The sequence below is a fragment of the Eubalaena glacialis genome, chromosome 13, assembly GCF_028564815.1.
Source record: "Eubalaena glacialis isolate mEubGla1 chromosome 13, mEubGla1.1.hap2.+ XY, whole genome shotgun sequence".
NCBI lineage: Eukaryota > Metazoa > Chordata > Mammalia > Artiodactyla > Balaenidae > Eubalaena > Eubalaena glacialis.
In genome coordinates, this window is record NC_083728.1 from 14,750,549 (window position 1) to 14,766,127 (window position 15,579).

At 48.6% G+C, this 15,579-nt stretch overlaps 1 protein-coding gene across 3 annotated transcripts in view; it reads left to right on the plus strand.

Moving 5' to 3' along the window:
• Positions 1–10,798, plus strand: part of SLC13A3 (solute carrier family 13 member 3) — a 76,323-nt gene extending 65,525 nt beyond the window's left edge. For all 3 annotated transcript variants that reach the window (XM_061208458.1, XM_061208459.1, XM_061208460.1), the window contains exons 11-13: positions 4,992–5,153; positions 7,628–7,765; positions 9,057–10,798. In XM_061208458.1, coding sequence (XP_061064441.1) covers positions 4,992–5,153; positions 7,628–7,765; positions 9,057–9,233 — 477 coding nt within the window. In that variant the 3' untranslated portion in view covers positions 9,234–10,798. The remainder of the gene's footprint in view (positions 1–4,991; positions 5,154–7,627; positions 7,766–9,056) is intronic.
• Positions 10,799–15,579: the final 4,781 nt, after the last annotated feature.

The following is a 15,579-nucleotide window of genomic DNA, read 5'->3' on the forward strand; positions in this document are numbered from 1 at the left end:
CCTGAGTAACTCGGTGGAAATGATGCCATTTATCGAGATGATATGAACCTCGCCTCACCCTGAGCCTGACCTGCACCCCAAAGGCTTCTCCAGGCTCAGGGAGTGGTGGACAAAGCCTGGCTCTCAATGGGCCTGGCTGCAGGACCGCTGAGCATGCCGGGAGGCCAGTCTGGCTCCTGGCCCAGCCTTGGGCAGCTGGCCGTGGTTTCTGTTCTAAAAGGACTTTGTGTGACAGCTGCTCCCTCCCCCAACCCCTGCTCGTACCATCCCCCGCCACAGGCGGCCTGCTGTAGGAAGGACCAGAGTGCTCATGGCGTGTCCTGCTTCCTAGCCCTGCCCAGTGCCCTCGCCAGGTCACAGCCAGGCCTCCTGGGGCTTAGAGGCCTTTGCACTGGGACTGGACTCCCACCTGCTGGTTCTGAAGGGCTGGAAGCAGATCCCAGTGCTTGCTCTGAGCTTGACCACTTGATGTCCTCACTGCAGGTTTCTCCCGCTGCAAAACTGCCCATATAATTAGACTCCAGTCTGGTGGCTTGCCTTGGCCTACACACGACAGCCCCTGCCTACCTTCCTGATGTCAGCTCTTACCTGTATCCCCTCATGGGCTCCCCTCCAGTCCCACTGACCCCTTAATGTTCCTCAACCACATGACTCATTTGCACCCCAGGACCTTTGCATCTGCTTTCTCTCTGCCGAATACTCTTGCCTGAGATCTCTGAGTCCTTACCCTCAGGTGTCGGCTCCAAGGTCACGTCCTCAGAGAGACCATCCCTGACCACCCTGTCTAAAGTAGCATCCGCCCTTCACAGTCACTCTCCCTCTTATCACCCCACTTATTTCCTTTACACCATACCTACCCCCCAAGTTATCCTGTTCATTTGTTTGTTTGTCTATTGGTATCTCTGTTACTAGAATGTAAGCTCCACAAGGGCAGGGACCGTACCTGTCTTATCTATTGCTGTTCTAAGCATCTAGAAAAGTCCTGGTACATAACATGATCGTTTAATAAATAGTTGTTGGACAAGACCTACAACATGGGCTGTTTTGAGGACTGATGACATGATGGATGGCAAGTACCTAGCAGAGGGCTGATACAGACCAGGTGCTAAAACCAGCAGCCTATGTCAACCTCACCACTTTTCTTGTTATTATAATTTTACTGTCTCATAGAAAAAGGTCTTATTCTGACACCTTCATTTATATCTCTTTTAATCTCTACCCACAATAAACTTATCTACAAGTATATTCAGTGATACAAGCTTGGTATTAAATCAGGGTGGAACAGACCCTATAGGCAAGTAGAAACGTGTGTATTCTCCTGAATCCCTCATTTCCTGCTGGAGAGTTATCTTATTATTATTATTGTTGCTGTTGTTGTTATTTTATTGATGAGGTAGACTGATGAAGTAAGAGCCAGATCCTGGGCTCAAAATTCCAAACTTATTTGACTTATCTGGGCAAATCACAACCTCTTTGTGCCTCAGTTTCTTCAACCATAAAATATAGATAATTATACTACTTACTTCACGGAGTTGTTTCGAAGATTAATAAGTTAACATTAGCAAAATACTTAGAAGAGTGCCCAGCACAGAGTGAGCACTATATTAAGTGTTTGTTAAGTTAAATAAATAATAATAAGCCCTGTTCAGTACTTACTATATAGAGGAATTGTTTTTACCTGTACTCATTTAAGCCTCACCACAACCCCTTGAAGAAATCAAGGAACAGAGACGTTCATTAATTTGCCCAATGCCACACAGCTTGTAAGTATTACAATGGTTTGAATGTTCACACATGTGCGTAAAGTCTTCCTCCTTTCCTTTAATCAAATTGACTGGCTCTGTCTACCTAAGAATTCTTATACAGAGTTGTACACACACAGCTGAGCCTATTGTGTTTTATGAGGCTTTTAAAGAGATTTTCAAGGGTTTTCTATTGAGATTTCAACTTTTTAAAAAAAAATTATTTATTTATTATTTATTTATGGCTGCGTTGGGTCTTCATTGCTGCGCGCGGGCTTTCTCTAGTTGCGGCGAGCGGGGGCTACTCTTCGTTGCGGTGCGCGGGCTTCTCATTGCGGTGGCTTCTCTTGTTGCGGAGCATGGGCTCTAGGCACGCGGGCTCAGTAGTCATGGCTCACAGGCTCTAGATCGCAGGCTCAGTAGTTGTGGCTGGCGGCTCTAGAGTGCAGGCTCAGTAGTTGTGGCGCACGGACTTAGTTGCTCCGCAGCATGTGGGATCTTCCCGGACCAGGGATCGAACCCGTGTCCCCTGCATTGGCAGGCGGATTCTTATCCACTGCGCCACCAAGGAAGTCCCAGAGATTTTAACTTTAAACATGCCACTTCTACCATAACACCCTCCTTTAAGATCTGACCCTACTATATGTCAGAGAGATCAGGGAGAGAGGACCTCATGGAACTGGGAAAGGAGGAGGAAGAGGGGGCCAGCTCAGCCTCCCCCTCCCATCCTGCGATGTGGCCTCAGGTACCTCTTGGCATCTGTGGGGGCTATAAGGAGCACAGTTTGACAACCACAGCACGGGGCAATTTCTGAGTGTTCCACCCCCTCTGACATCTCGTGACTTGATGCCACTAATGGCAGCTGGCATGTTTTGGGCACTTGCCTGGTGCCCAAGCACTTTTCTAAGTGCTTTACAGATTAGCTCCTTTTCTCCCAACAATAACCCTCTGGGACAGGGACTGGTACATCTCAGTTTACAGAAAAGGAAATGAGGCACAGAGAGGTTAAGTTACTTGCCCAGGATGACACAGCTAGAATGGATTAAGGTGGGGGGACAAACTTAATCTGATTCCAGAGCCCTTGTCCTCACCCCCTGGGCATGCTGCCTCTGACCTTGCCCGTTGTTGGTCCTGGAGTCCCTGGGAAAACCATGTGGCTGTGTGTTTCCAAGGAAACAGAGCTTCTGATTCTAAGGGAATGGGAAAGGGCAGGTGAAGCCCGTTCAAGTCCCCTTGAGAGCAGCTGGGGGTCTCCTCTCTCTGGAAGCTGCCAGACCTCCCTCTGGCTACGGAAGCTGAGCCAGGGCCCTGAGTGGCTGCTGGGACGTTGGCTGGAAGCCTGGCACCCAGAGGCCCGGCTACAGGGAAGCTCTTGGCTCCTCATTCATCCAAGTCATTAATATTCCCTCTCTCCAGCCGCTCTCCATTTAATTGCACACACTACTGTCGGTCTCTTTGCCAGAGCTGTGGCCTCTGGGAAAAACTAGTGGACCCATTTTTCCCTGCAGCGTTCCCTGGGCCAGAGGAGGGGCTGGGGCTCGACTCTGCCATATACTATAATTTCTAAGCTATCAAACAGTGCAGATATGAAAGAAGCACCTTAATTTTATAAGGTCTCTTCTAGGGAAAACTAAGCGTGTATTATTCATTCCTTGAAGGTAACTTTTAAGTCATATTGTAGAGACAAATCTATTATTTTATTTATGTAAAAACAGAATACTGTATTCTAGAATCCACTATGAAAGTTTAAGTTCTGGAATAAGCAGCAAATTTTCTATTAAACACAAAAGAGCATAAATTTTCTCTGATAAACCGAAGTTTGTTGGTACCAAAAGATACTGCGTAGACATACAAGTGTATGTCTACCATAAAAGGGCTATGGTAGACAGACACTTGATTCTAAACGTTAGGGGTCTAATCCAACTCTGCCCTTGATCAGCTCCTAAACCTACAGCTTTGTTATCTTTGTTAAGAAAACGACCTAGGCAGCGCCCTTGCAGCTTTAATGAGATATTGCTGCGTGGCACCACCAGGGGGTAGCATCGAGCACAATTTTACATCAGTTTTTCCTCTTTGTGGTCTTAATGAAGGTGCATTGGATTCCGGGTTGTTAGCGATACATTTGAAGTGGTGAGGACAGAGGTGGGGGAGAGTATCATTATTAAATACTCGTAAGTACAGTAATTCCTGGAGAACTCAGCAGAGAGAGAGAGCTCGGAGGTAATTCTGCAGCGTTGATGGCAGGTGTAGTCTGGAGCCAGGGAAGAGACAGTCTACCTTGTCTTTTCTCTGTCCTGGAGGGCAGTGGTCCGCTCTGGGCACTGCCCTTCATTAAGAGGTGCAGTGACAGTCTGGTGTATCCAGTGGAGGGTGCCCAGTGACAAGGAACTTTGCAGGAGAATGTTAGTTTACTGACGTACGTGGCCCTGAGTGCGAAATACATCTTAGTCACTATTTTGGGGACCTTGAGCAAGTCACAAAAACTTTGCCAAGTTAGGGTTCCTTCACTGTAACACAGGGAGGAATGCTTACCTTGCTGGATGGTTGGGAAGAGTCAGGGAGGTAATGCAGGCAGGTGCCTGGCACCCTGTAAAGCCTCAATAATGGTGATTCTTATGCTAATGAATAATATGTTAATAATGTTAGTGTTTGTGGTACCACCACTGTAATACTCATTATAAATATCTTTATTATTGATAATCCTATTCACTGTGTTGTATTTGATATACTCTGACACGTTTCCTATTATATATGATATATATAATAGCTTGTATATATTATATATTTGGTATGTATTAATACATAATAATTATAAAATTAATCATGATATTTTGTATAAATGTGTTAATATTTTTGTAATTAATAACCATCACTGGAGGAATGAGAAGATTTAGCATGGAGGGTCCAGTTCCCCTCTCCCAGTCAAGTTTAGGGGTCCCACAACCAAATGGATTATTTGGAGAACCAAATGGATTATTTGAGGATCCAGGGGTTTGGGCCCTGGGCCTGCAGAATATGGAGTACAGAGCAGCTCAGGAAGCACAGAAGCTGACTGAAGTCCAGGCTGGAATATGTGACCTTGCGCAGGTGACTTACCCTCTCTGAACCTCAGTCAACCCGTATGTGAAAGGGTGTAGTTGTCAGCGCTGTGGCCAACCCTAACCCTCCCCCCTTGGCCCAGGCTCGGGGAGGCGCAGCTGTTGGAGGGCTGGGGGGTGAAGAGGTGTCCTTGCTTCCTCCCCTCTGCAGGAGTCGGGGCTGTCCGCGTGGATTGGCGGGCAGCTGCACCCCCTGGAGAAGGTGCCACCCGTGCTGGCCGTGCTGCTCATCACTGTGGTTGTCGCCTTCTTCACGGAGTTTGCCAGCAACACGGCCACTATCATCATCTTTCTGCCTGTCCTGGCGGAGCTGGTGAGGGTCCATATAGGGTCCTGGGGCGGGAGGGAAACACCTCTCCCCAACACACGTTCAGAAATCTCTTCCTCGCTCCTGGGAGCTCCACCAGGAGCCACAGTTGGTCATTGCTGTCGTCCAAAATGCATGATAGTGTCAGAACCATGATATTTTTTTAAAAAAGAATACTGTTTTTTTCTTTAAGAAATGCATAAACAGAGTAAGTATTTTCCAAATGCCCCAAATTCCCTCCTTTGGGAAAAGTAACCCATGCTGACATGGAGAGTTTTCTAGGAAAATAGGAATTGCCAAATATGGATTAAGAAGAAGTAGAAAATCTGAGTGGACAAATAACCTTAGAAGAAATTCTAATGGTAGGCAAAGCTCTAGCCTCCCTCTAAAGCAGGGTTTCTCAGCACTATTGACATTTTGGGCAGGAGAATTCTGTTATGTGAAGCTGTCCTGTGAATTGTAGGATGTTTAGCAGCATCCCTGTTCTCTACCTACTGGATACCAAAGGCATCCCCCCTAAATTGTGACAATCCAAAATGTCTCTAGACATTGCCAAATGTCTCCTGGGGAGACAGAATTATCCCCGGTGGAGAATCACTGCTCTAAAAATCACTAGCCCCAGAGGGATGTCTGAGGTGAGAGCTAGCAAACCTTCGAGGAACAGATAGTCCCCACTTACCCCAAGTGTTCCAGAGCACAGCAAGATCGAGAAAGCTGTTCAATCAAGGTACAAGGTTAGCAAAACCCTGACACCAAAAACAGAAGGAGAGCAAAGGAAAAGAAAGTTATAACTCAATGTCACATGTAAACAAAGATGCGAATAACAAAATGGATCCAAGATCGTATGAATTCTACTAGAAATTTCAAAACTGATTAACAGAAACTATCAGTATAGTTTTATATTTAAATAGACTAAAGACCAAACCATATGATTATCTCAATATAGACCAAAATGATAAAATTAAATCAGTGTTGCCAGGTATATGCTTTGTATGTAAACAGTGATATACCAGGCACACTATCTGAATCACTTTTTGCTTTTTGTTTATTTATGCATCAATTTATAATGGATATCACACTATTAGCACACACAGATACACTTTATTCTTTCTCAGTGACTGGAGAATATTCCATTATGAATCCATAGTTGTTGATTTTATTTAAGCAATCTTCTACTGATGAACACAGAGGTTGTTTCCAGCCTCTGCTATTTCCCAACAATGCTGCCTTGGCCTCTGCTTGTCTGAGCACCTTTTTATATGTAGATACATCTAGATCTCCAGAGCTGAGATCCCTGGGTGAAAGAGCATGTGCATTTACAATTTTGTAAGAGATGGACCAATTGCCCTCCCAAGTGTGGGCGTGCCATTTCCACTCCCACCAGCAGCGTGGGGTAGGGGTCCCCATAGCCTTGCTAAGTGTGATTGGATTTAATCACACCCTTCCCCAGGATCTGATGGACCTGACAATTGAGAGAGATGGGGGTGCTCTGGGGGAGAGGAGGGAGAGCAGACCCAATCAGGTCTGCAGGGGCAGCTTTTGCTGAAGAAGATACTAGCAAATGATTTATTCTTCTAAACGTTGCTTATCATCAAAATCAAAACATTTTACATGCAAGGGGGTGATCTTAGTGCTTTTTGAGAAAATGTGTATGCTTTGGTTTACAAAAATTCCCTAGAGGGGCCAGAAATCCTTATCTTAAATAAAATGCTGGCGAAGTGATCAACATGAGTTACAGGAGGACACGTCATTTGGGGGAGGTGATGAACCGGTGGTCTGCTAACTGAGGCCAACCCACAGACACCTTTGATCCACACGGTCTTAGAAATTTGGAAATGAGTGCCGACGGATGCTACCTTGAGCTCTCTTTATCTCTGAAATCCAGTGAGGCCCCAACAAAAGGTACCCAGCGGCCAGCTGTTTGGATTGTTAGGCTGAGAGAAGGACCAGGCAGGGGACTTGAGGTTTTTTAGAGCCGTGATTCTCAAGATGTGGTCCCTGGATCAGAAGCCTTAGCGTCACCTGGGGGCTTGTTAGAGATGCAGATTCTTGGGGCCCCCCCTGCCCCAGACCTGCTGACTCAGCAACTCTGCAGGAGGCGGGGCGAGCGCTCTGGGTTTTAACAAGCCCTCCAGGTGATTCTGATACGCACTCAAGTTGGAAAAGGGAGTGTTCTCAAATAATCTCCCCAGCCCATCCTCCCTGATGAACCTGCATGTGCTTGGAATGTCGCTAACCTAGGAATGTTCTCTCCGTATCTCCCTTGGTCTGGTTCTCTTCTTGTCTGTCTGTCTCTGTTTCTGCCTGTGTGTCCGTTCTGGCCGCATTTCTCTCTGTGTGTCTTTAAATCCGTCTTCCCGTTTGTTTCTCTCACTCGCCAATCTCTCTCCATGCATCTCTGTCTCTCCACCTGTCTCCACCTCCCGTGTGGTTTCTCTGTATTTCTCGGTCTCGGTCTCTCCCGCCCCTGCTGGGCCCAGGCCATCCGTCTGAGGGTGCACCCCCTCTACTTGATGATCCCCGGCACAGTCGGCTGCTCCTATGCCTTCATGCTCCCAGTCTCGACACCCCCCAACTCAATCGCCTTCGCCTCTGGACACTTGCTGGTCAAAGACATGGTGAGTCTGGGCATTTTCTAGCAGAGGTCCGGGGAGGTGGGTGGACGCCAGGGGTGGGCAAGGCATCAAGGCAGGACTTGTGCTTCCCCCAACATCCCGCAATTTCTGAATAGGTCCTTCCGAGTGGGACCAGAAATATACCTTTTAGCAAACACTCTGAGATGATTCGTATGCTTAGGCAACTTCGGGAAGCACTGCCTCAGCGACTACTTTCCAAAGTTTGCTTCAGAGACGAGGGGCTTCCCCTCTCTCCGGGCACCGCCCTGTCTTCTGACTTGTTTGGCCAAGCGCTCTGTGCCCGGTGGCGGCGTCTCTAGGAGAGGAGCAGCGGACCACACCTGGGACTTAGGGCCGGGCCTCGGTGCCCAGCCTGCTGGAGAGGAGACAGAGGCCGAGGGTCGTGGCAGTGGCGGGGGAACTCCAGCTTTCAGCAGGGCTCTCCCCCAGGCTCCCCTGCTGAACCGGCTCCTGCCCCCTCCTCTGCCTGCTTCCTGCCGCCTTTCCCCCTCCACTGGCTGCCTGGGGTGTCCGCACCGTGGGTGCTCAGGGACCTAAGCTTCGGGGTCCTAAGCTGGTGCAGCTGAGAAGGGGGAATCTGCTTAACCAGTCCTCAACCCACGCAGGCTCTCCAGGCACAGAGACCCCAGCAGGACAAATGGAGACAGTGAAAGGGAGAAAGAGATCACAGAGCAAAGAGACAGCAGGGACCCAGGCAGACAGACGTTCATCCACCGTGGGTTCATTCACTGCACAGATATTTGCTGAGCACATTCCATGTTCTGGGCAGGGGGATGAGCAGCGTAGGGGAGACACAGGCCTGCCTCTAAGGAGGTTGCCTTCTATGAGGGAGACAGTAAATGAAAAGCAGAGGGTATGTTTACTGATCAAAGCAGATTATTTGCAGTTTGTGTGATCCTGGGTGAGCCAAATTCTCTGAGCCTCATTTTCCTCTTCTGTAAAATGGGAATAATGATGATGATGATGATGATAACAACCCTCACAGGGTTGCCTTCAGGGTACATTACATAGCTCTGTGACAACTGCATGGCACAGTGCCTGGCACCTAGAAACCACTCAGTGAATGGGGACATTTTCAGCTCCTTGAGGGTCAGCCTAAGGTGTGTAAAGATGGAAGGGTCTTGGGTATCAACCAACCTGGGTTTGTGTCTGGCTCCATCACTTCCCAGCTGTGTAATCTTGGGGGAAGGACTTTCTGACTCTGAGCCTGGGCTTTTCCATCTGTATAATGGGCCTCAGGCAGACCCCTCCCTCACTCTGGGCTCCGTTGCAGGCGCGGACAGGACTCCTGATGAACGTGATGGGCGTCCTGCTGCTCAGCTTGGCCATGAATACTTGGGCACAGACCATCTTCCAGCTGGGCACCTTCCCGGACTGGGCCAACATCCACCTAACCAATGTCACAGCACTGCCATCCACCTTGGCCAATGACACATTTCAGACCCTCTGAGTCCCCCTCAGGTACTCTCTTTGGGCTGGGCCCTCCCAGAAGGTCTTGCCATCATCTGCTGCCAGGACCCTACAGGATGATCAAGCAATTCTTCTCTGTGATCCAGTACGCAGCAAGCAAGGGTGACTTCCAGTGGTCCACTTGGGTCCATAGTCTCGTTGTCTAGGATACCTTCTCCTCTGTCATGCAGTTCAGGGTGCAGCTACCTCCCAGATCTGCTGCCTGAGCAACAAGCTCCTTTATCTCTGAGCTGTTCTGTGGTTAGGACGCAAGAAAGCCCAATTTCAGCAACAATAAGCAAATCTGGAATGGCGTTTGTCTTGAATAGGTAGGGTGGGAAGCACAGCTAGCATCCCTCACTGACTACACGAGTTACCATCTGGAGAGACCATCTTGCCTTTAGGGATCACCTTCCTTCAAGAGACTTTGGGGCTGCTGTGTCCCAGTCCAGCTGTTCCAGCTGTTCACAGCTGGTGTGTGCTCTGCTTGGTGGGGGCCAATTCTCTGCCAGTTATTCGAATATCACCCCTGCCGATACCCAGCAGCCAGGGGTATTTTCAATCCCTGGAGACAGGGGAGGGACAGATGACATCCTGAGGACATGGAGATCGTGCAAAGCCTCCTTGCTGCTTCTCCGGGCTCCCGAGCACACAAGGGGAGTTCTAGACCTTTCTACCCAAGCTTATTAGGATTTTCCTGTTCAGTCTGATTCAGTGTGGCCACAGTTCCAGGGTCAGGCTAAGTCTGGGCCATGCCCTCTCACAGGTGACCCATGGCCCCTCCAGCCAGGCCCCTCCCGCACGTGGCCCGCAGGGGCCTTCGTGGCTGCAGGCTTCTTCTCGTTCCAGGAGCTGGTCTTTACCTCCCCACCCCGACCCGAAGCGGTAAACATGTTTGATTAGCAAAGGCCACATTTTTCAGCGGTGAGAGAAAAGTCAAAAGATAAATTGGGGCCTTGTAAAAGGTCAAATGTCTCAGGCAGGGAAACACCATAATCCTCTTCTACAGACGAGGACAACTTAAGACTTCCCCTGAGCCAGTGGCTGGTGGGGCCTGTCCTAGAGGATCTGACCCCTCCTTGCTTCAAGTAGGAACATCTCGGCATCCCCAGTGAATAGCACAGTTTGGACCCAGCGGCCGCTCAGGAAGTATCTGTGGAATCAGTAGCCAGGCATTAGCCCAGCATCAGAAAAGGCACCGGCTGAGGGGCCCAGAAAGCTCACATCCCTGACTTCCTACGCCTCTGAGGGATGAGGTTCCCCAAGCAGCTCGGGCTGGGAAGCAGCACCCAGGGACTGAACTTGTTCTTGAAACAGCACAAGTGAGTCATGGATGTTCCCCTGGGAGCAGTGGGGAGGAGGGAGAATGGGCTCCCTGCCCTTCCCGTGGGGTTACTTCAAGATTTAGTCACAGTTACAGCCCCTTGGGGTGGGGCGTGCACTCCTATTGGATGGGGCTGTGGAGAAATTCATTCACAGAGAAACCCAAGGGGCTTATAACCAGATGAATCGTGATTTCAAATACTTCTGATTGAAAATTCTATAAAATAAAGAATGTTAATCAACCCTGGGCCTGGAGATTATTTGCCTTTGTGGCCATAAAAGAGCTTCAAAGCCCTAAATTCTGGAACTGGGGGTTTCACAGAATTGACCTCCCTGACCTCACTTCCTGACTGCTCTCCCCTCTCCGCTCTACTCCAGCCACATACTCAAACTCTCCTGCCTCAGGGCCTTTGCACATGCTGTTTCCGTTACCTAGAACACTTTGCTCCCCAATATATGGTTGTTTCTCACCTTATTCAGGTCTCTGCTCAAATGTCACCTCCCCAGAGAAGCTTCCCTGACCATCAGGTCTAAAATATCACCCTCATTACTTTTTATCCCCTTATCCTGCTATATTTTTCTCCTTAATATTTAGTCAGGACACTGTATTATTTATTTTCTTGTTTATTAACTTTCTCTCCCTCTAGAAAATAAACCTATGAGAATACAAACTTTATTTTGTCCAGTGTTGTAACTCCAGTTCCTAGAACAGTTTCTGGCACATAGTAGATGCTTAGCAAACGTTTGATAAGTAAATCTATACCAGAATTTATGAGAAAGCAAACTCACTCTTCAATCTGGGGTCTGTTTGGCTCATTTCTTTATTCACTCATTCTTCCATTTATTCATTCAACAGTATTTATTTAGAATCTGTTATGTGCTAGTTCACTGTCCCTGGCCACGTGGAACTTAGCCCAGGAGACAGGCAGTAGGCAGGTAAACAAATAGGTAAAGTGACTCTGGGTCATAACGTGGGCTAAGAAGAAAATGAAACTGGCCAATGTGAGAAACCTACTCAGAGGCTATGTTAGCCAGGGTGATCAGGGAGGACTTCTCTGAGGAGGTGGCCCTGGGCTGAGACCAGTAGGAGTCAGCCATGTGCTCAAGGTGGTGTGGGAGGAAAGGAGATGGCAGGGGTGGTACAGAGTCATTAGAAATTTACCAAGGACTCATCTGGAATACACAAGGAATACCCAGAAGCCAGAAGAGACAAAAACAGAACACTTACCTGAGGCTGCATAACAAATCACCCCAAAGTTTAGGGCCTTAAAACACGACACATTTCTGCACTTTGTCAGAGTTCTGCAGGCCTGGTTTTGTCTCTGCTGTACATGGTGTGGCTGGGGCCACTCAGCTGGGGGTTTAGCTGGCGCTGGAAAGTCCATAATGGCTGTGGACCCTCCAGGGTCATGTGGCTTCTCCAGGAGTCCAGCCTGGACCTCTGTACATGGCAGTGGGCTTCTCAGAAGGCAAAAGCAGAAGCTACAAGTCCCCTTAAGGCGTGGGCTTGGGAGTCCAAGAACGTCAATTCTGCCACATTCTATTGGTCAAATCAGGTCACAGGGTTAGCCTGGTTCAAGGGGAGAGAAATAACTCCGCTCCTTGATGGGAGGAGTGTCATCCACATACAGGGCAGAAGATGGCTAGCCACCAACTTTGGAAGCCTTCCACCATAACACCCAAGAGAAAATTGGGTGAAAGTTACGAATATGCCGTTCTGAAAAGGGATATGTAAGTGGCCAGCGGGTTTATAAAGAGATGCTCAGACCACTTGTAATCAGGTAAGTGCAAGTTAAACCAAGGTTCAACAACATGCCAATCAGACTGGCAAAAACTAGAAAAGTGAACAGTGAGTGATGGTGAAATGGGAGGACACAGAAACCCTTGTTTTCTGTTGGCGAGACAACAAACTATTACCATCAACCTGGCAAGCAACTTGGCAGTAATCGGGGATTCATTGTCTGCATTCCCTATGGCCCATCCTGTTCTTGGGCTTATATCCCAGCAAAATTATCCCATGGGTCCCTAAGGAGACAGTGTAGGAGGATATTCATGCCACAGTTGTTTGAGGTACCAAGGAGCTGGAGGCCACCAAGGTGACCATCACTGGGGAAGAGGGGCATTTAAATAAAACATGGAGGAAGCGCACCGTGGAAACATGGCCACAAGCAGACGTGATGAAATGTGGAGTGATAGCATGGACACGGACAGACTCCGGCACAAACGTCAAATAGAAGTGCAGGATCATGTGGGCAGAGGAATGGAAGCTGTGATGGTAAATGGGGGGAAAAGGTGAGTAAAAGTCATTGAGTGAGGAGTTCAGTAAGCCGCATTGGACAGCTGGCTCCACCCATAACATCTGTATGACCTTAAGCAGGCCCTTTACTGTTTGGACTTTGGTTTCCCCATCTGAGAGAGGAGGGTCTAGTTACAAGGTGTGGGCAGGTGGTCACTTATGGAAACCACAAGAGAAAGCATAGACCCTGGTGGTGAGAGGGAGGGCTAGTCATGGAGAAGCACCTCTCAGCCCGGGGTCTGCGGGACAGCTGCTGACCTGGAGCTGGCAACTTTAGTCCAGGGACACATCCAGCCCCTGATGACTTCACAGGGAGGTAGCTGCCCTGGATCTTCCTCGCCTCTCTCTCTCTCAGCTCTCCTGCTGGGGCTCCCCAATGGGCAAACACAGCTGTATTGGTGAGGGTTCTCCAGAGAAACAGAACCAACAAGATGTGTACGTATGGAAAGAGTTGCAGTTCAAGCCTAAAGGCAGCCTGCTAGCAGAATTCCCTCTTGCTCAGGCGAAGTCTGCCTTTTGTTCTATTCTGGCCTTCAACTGATTAAACGAGGCCCACCACATTATGGAGAGCAATCTGCTTTATTAAAACTCCATTGATTTAAATGTAAATCTCATCTGGAAACACCCTCACAGAAAGATCCAGAATAATGTTTGATCAAATATCTGGATACCGTGGCCCAACCAAGTTGACACATAAAATTAACCGTCATACCAACAGAAGCCAGAATGTAAGGGAGTCCTTTGATGCAGCCAATCCAGGTCCTCCTTTATAATTTTTTGTATTAATTACATGTTAAAAGGATAATATTTTGGATGTATTAGGTTGAATAAAATATTTTATTAAAATTATTTTCACTTTTTTAATGTGACCACTAGAAATTTAAAAACTTTCTATGTGACTCACATCATTTCTCTAAGAGAGCACTGCCTATTTGATAAGACTCTAGCCACCTCTCCACATTCTGAAGCCAACTGGATGGTGGCAACATTCTACCCCCACAAGCTGTAAAATTCAATGACTCTAATATTCTATGGACCTCTGATTATGATTCTAGATCTGAAGACTTACCACTTCCTCTTCATGTTCTGTCTTATGGCTCTGAATCCTACACCCAGAATTCCCCTCAACAAAGCTCATTCTATTTTTGATGATTCAGACACTCCTTCCGGATGTTGTGGGCTTAGGCTCAGGCCAGCCTTATATAGGCAGAAGTGACTGCCTGTATGTGCTGAGAAAAGCCAAAAATATCTTCTGCCCTCTCCCTCCCTATGCTCATATCCTCCCAGATCTTATGCATCCACTAGAGGCCCTGGGGAAATGACCAGCATGTTCCTTAACCAATCAGCTCCCTCGTGCCAGTGCAGTAACTAGGCAAATGCCGGTGTTTTCCAGGACTTTTCCCTCCAACCAGCACAATGCCCTGAAGTTTCCTGTGTGATGGGACCCAGGCCATGGGATCTGGTCCAGTGGGCATCATAGAGGCCTGAACAATCTGGTCTGAGAAGCCTGGGGCTCACTCAGGCCAAGCTATCAGTCCAGGTTGGAAGGAGCTGGCCTGGAGCATTTATATATTGTTTACTGGGCACTGAACATACATTATCACATTGAATTCTCAACCCTAAGAAGCACGTACTAGTATTCTCCTCATTATAGCAGAGTACATCCAAGTTCAGAGAGGGACAGTGTCTTTCCCAAGGTCACACAGCATAGTAAGTGGCATAGCTGGCATTTGAGTGAAGGTCTGCCACCTCCACCCCAGGGACCCTGCAGATCAGAGGAACAGCTAGACTACTCCCTGCATCAGTCCTACTGAGGCCTCTGTCAGAACTTGTAAACTGGTGGCCTTCATGCTGGCTTTGGCCCACAGACCTACCAAGATTGGCCTGCACAATGGTCTTTCATTTTTTAAAAATACTGGCTTTTGAAACTTGGAGACTTCTACATAAAATTGGGAATGACTGGCATCTTTGGAAAAACTGGCCACCCTGGTAATGTTGGGCCTCATTTTCGAGGGGCTTCAACCCTTAGCTGGAGCGGAGTAGAAGCTACCCTTTTCGAAGGGCCTCCACATGGCAGTTCACCGCTGTTTCCACCTGGCCCTCTGCTCCTTACCTTAGGTGGCCCCTGCAGGTGCCTGCGTTTCCTGCTCTTGGTCTACTCTGTGTGCCCAGTTCTTTGCAGACTTGACAGTGGCCTGGCTTCCTAGAGGGGCTTGTGATCCAGGAAGGGTGTTAAGCCCTCTGAGGACTACAGGTGTCTCATCCAATTGTGTGACTATGAGAATGCCACTTCCCTTATCTGGGCCATGGGACACGCTCCTTCAGGCCTGAGCAAGTGACCCAGGCAATGTCCTTAGAAAGGAAATGACAGGGAGTCTGGAATACTGCCTAACTGTGCCCCCCGCCCCAGTCCATCCTGTAGGGTGGGGGGCTGGGGGCTCAGGAGAGGCCTCCTGGCGGAGGTGGTCCTGCTGGCAGTGATGGGGCACAGAGGCACTGGAGTGTAGGGGGGAGGAGGGTCTGCTTTCCAGGAAGGGACTGGCTTTCAGAACAGCCCAGAAGTGCACCTGCAGGGCAGTGACTGCGGCAGAGCCCACAAACAGAGAATTCACATTCACTGAGTGTCTGCTCTTGGCAGTGCCAGATGCATCCCAAGGTCAACATGAATCTTGTGAATTCTTCCCTCCCCACCAGTAGGGCCCAGTGGCTGACCAGTAAACTCTGGAGC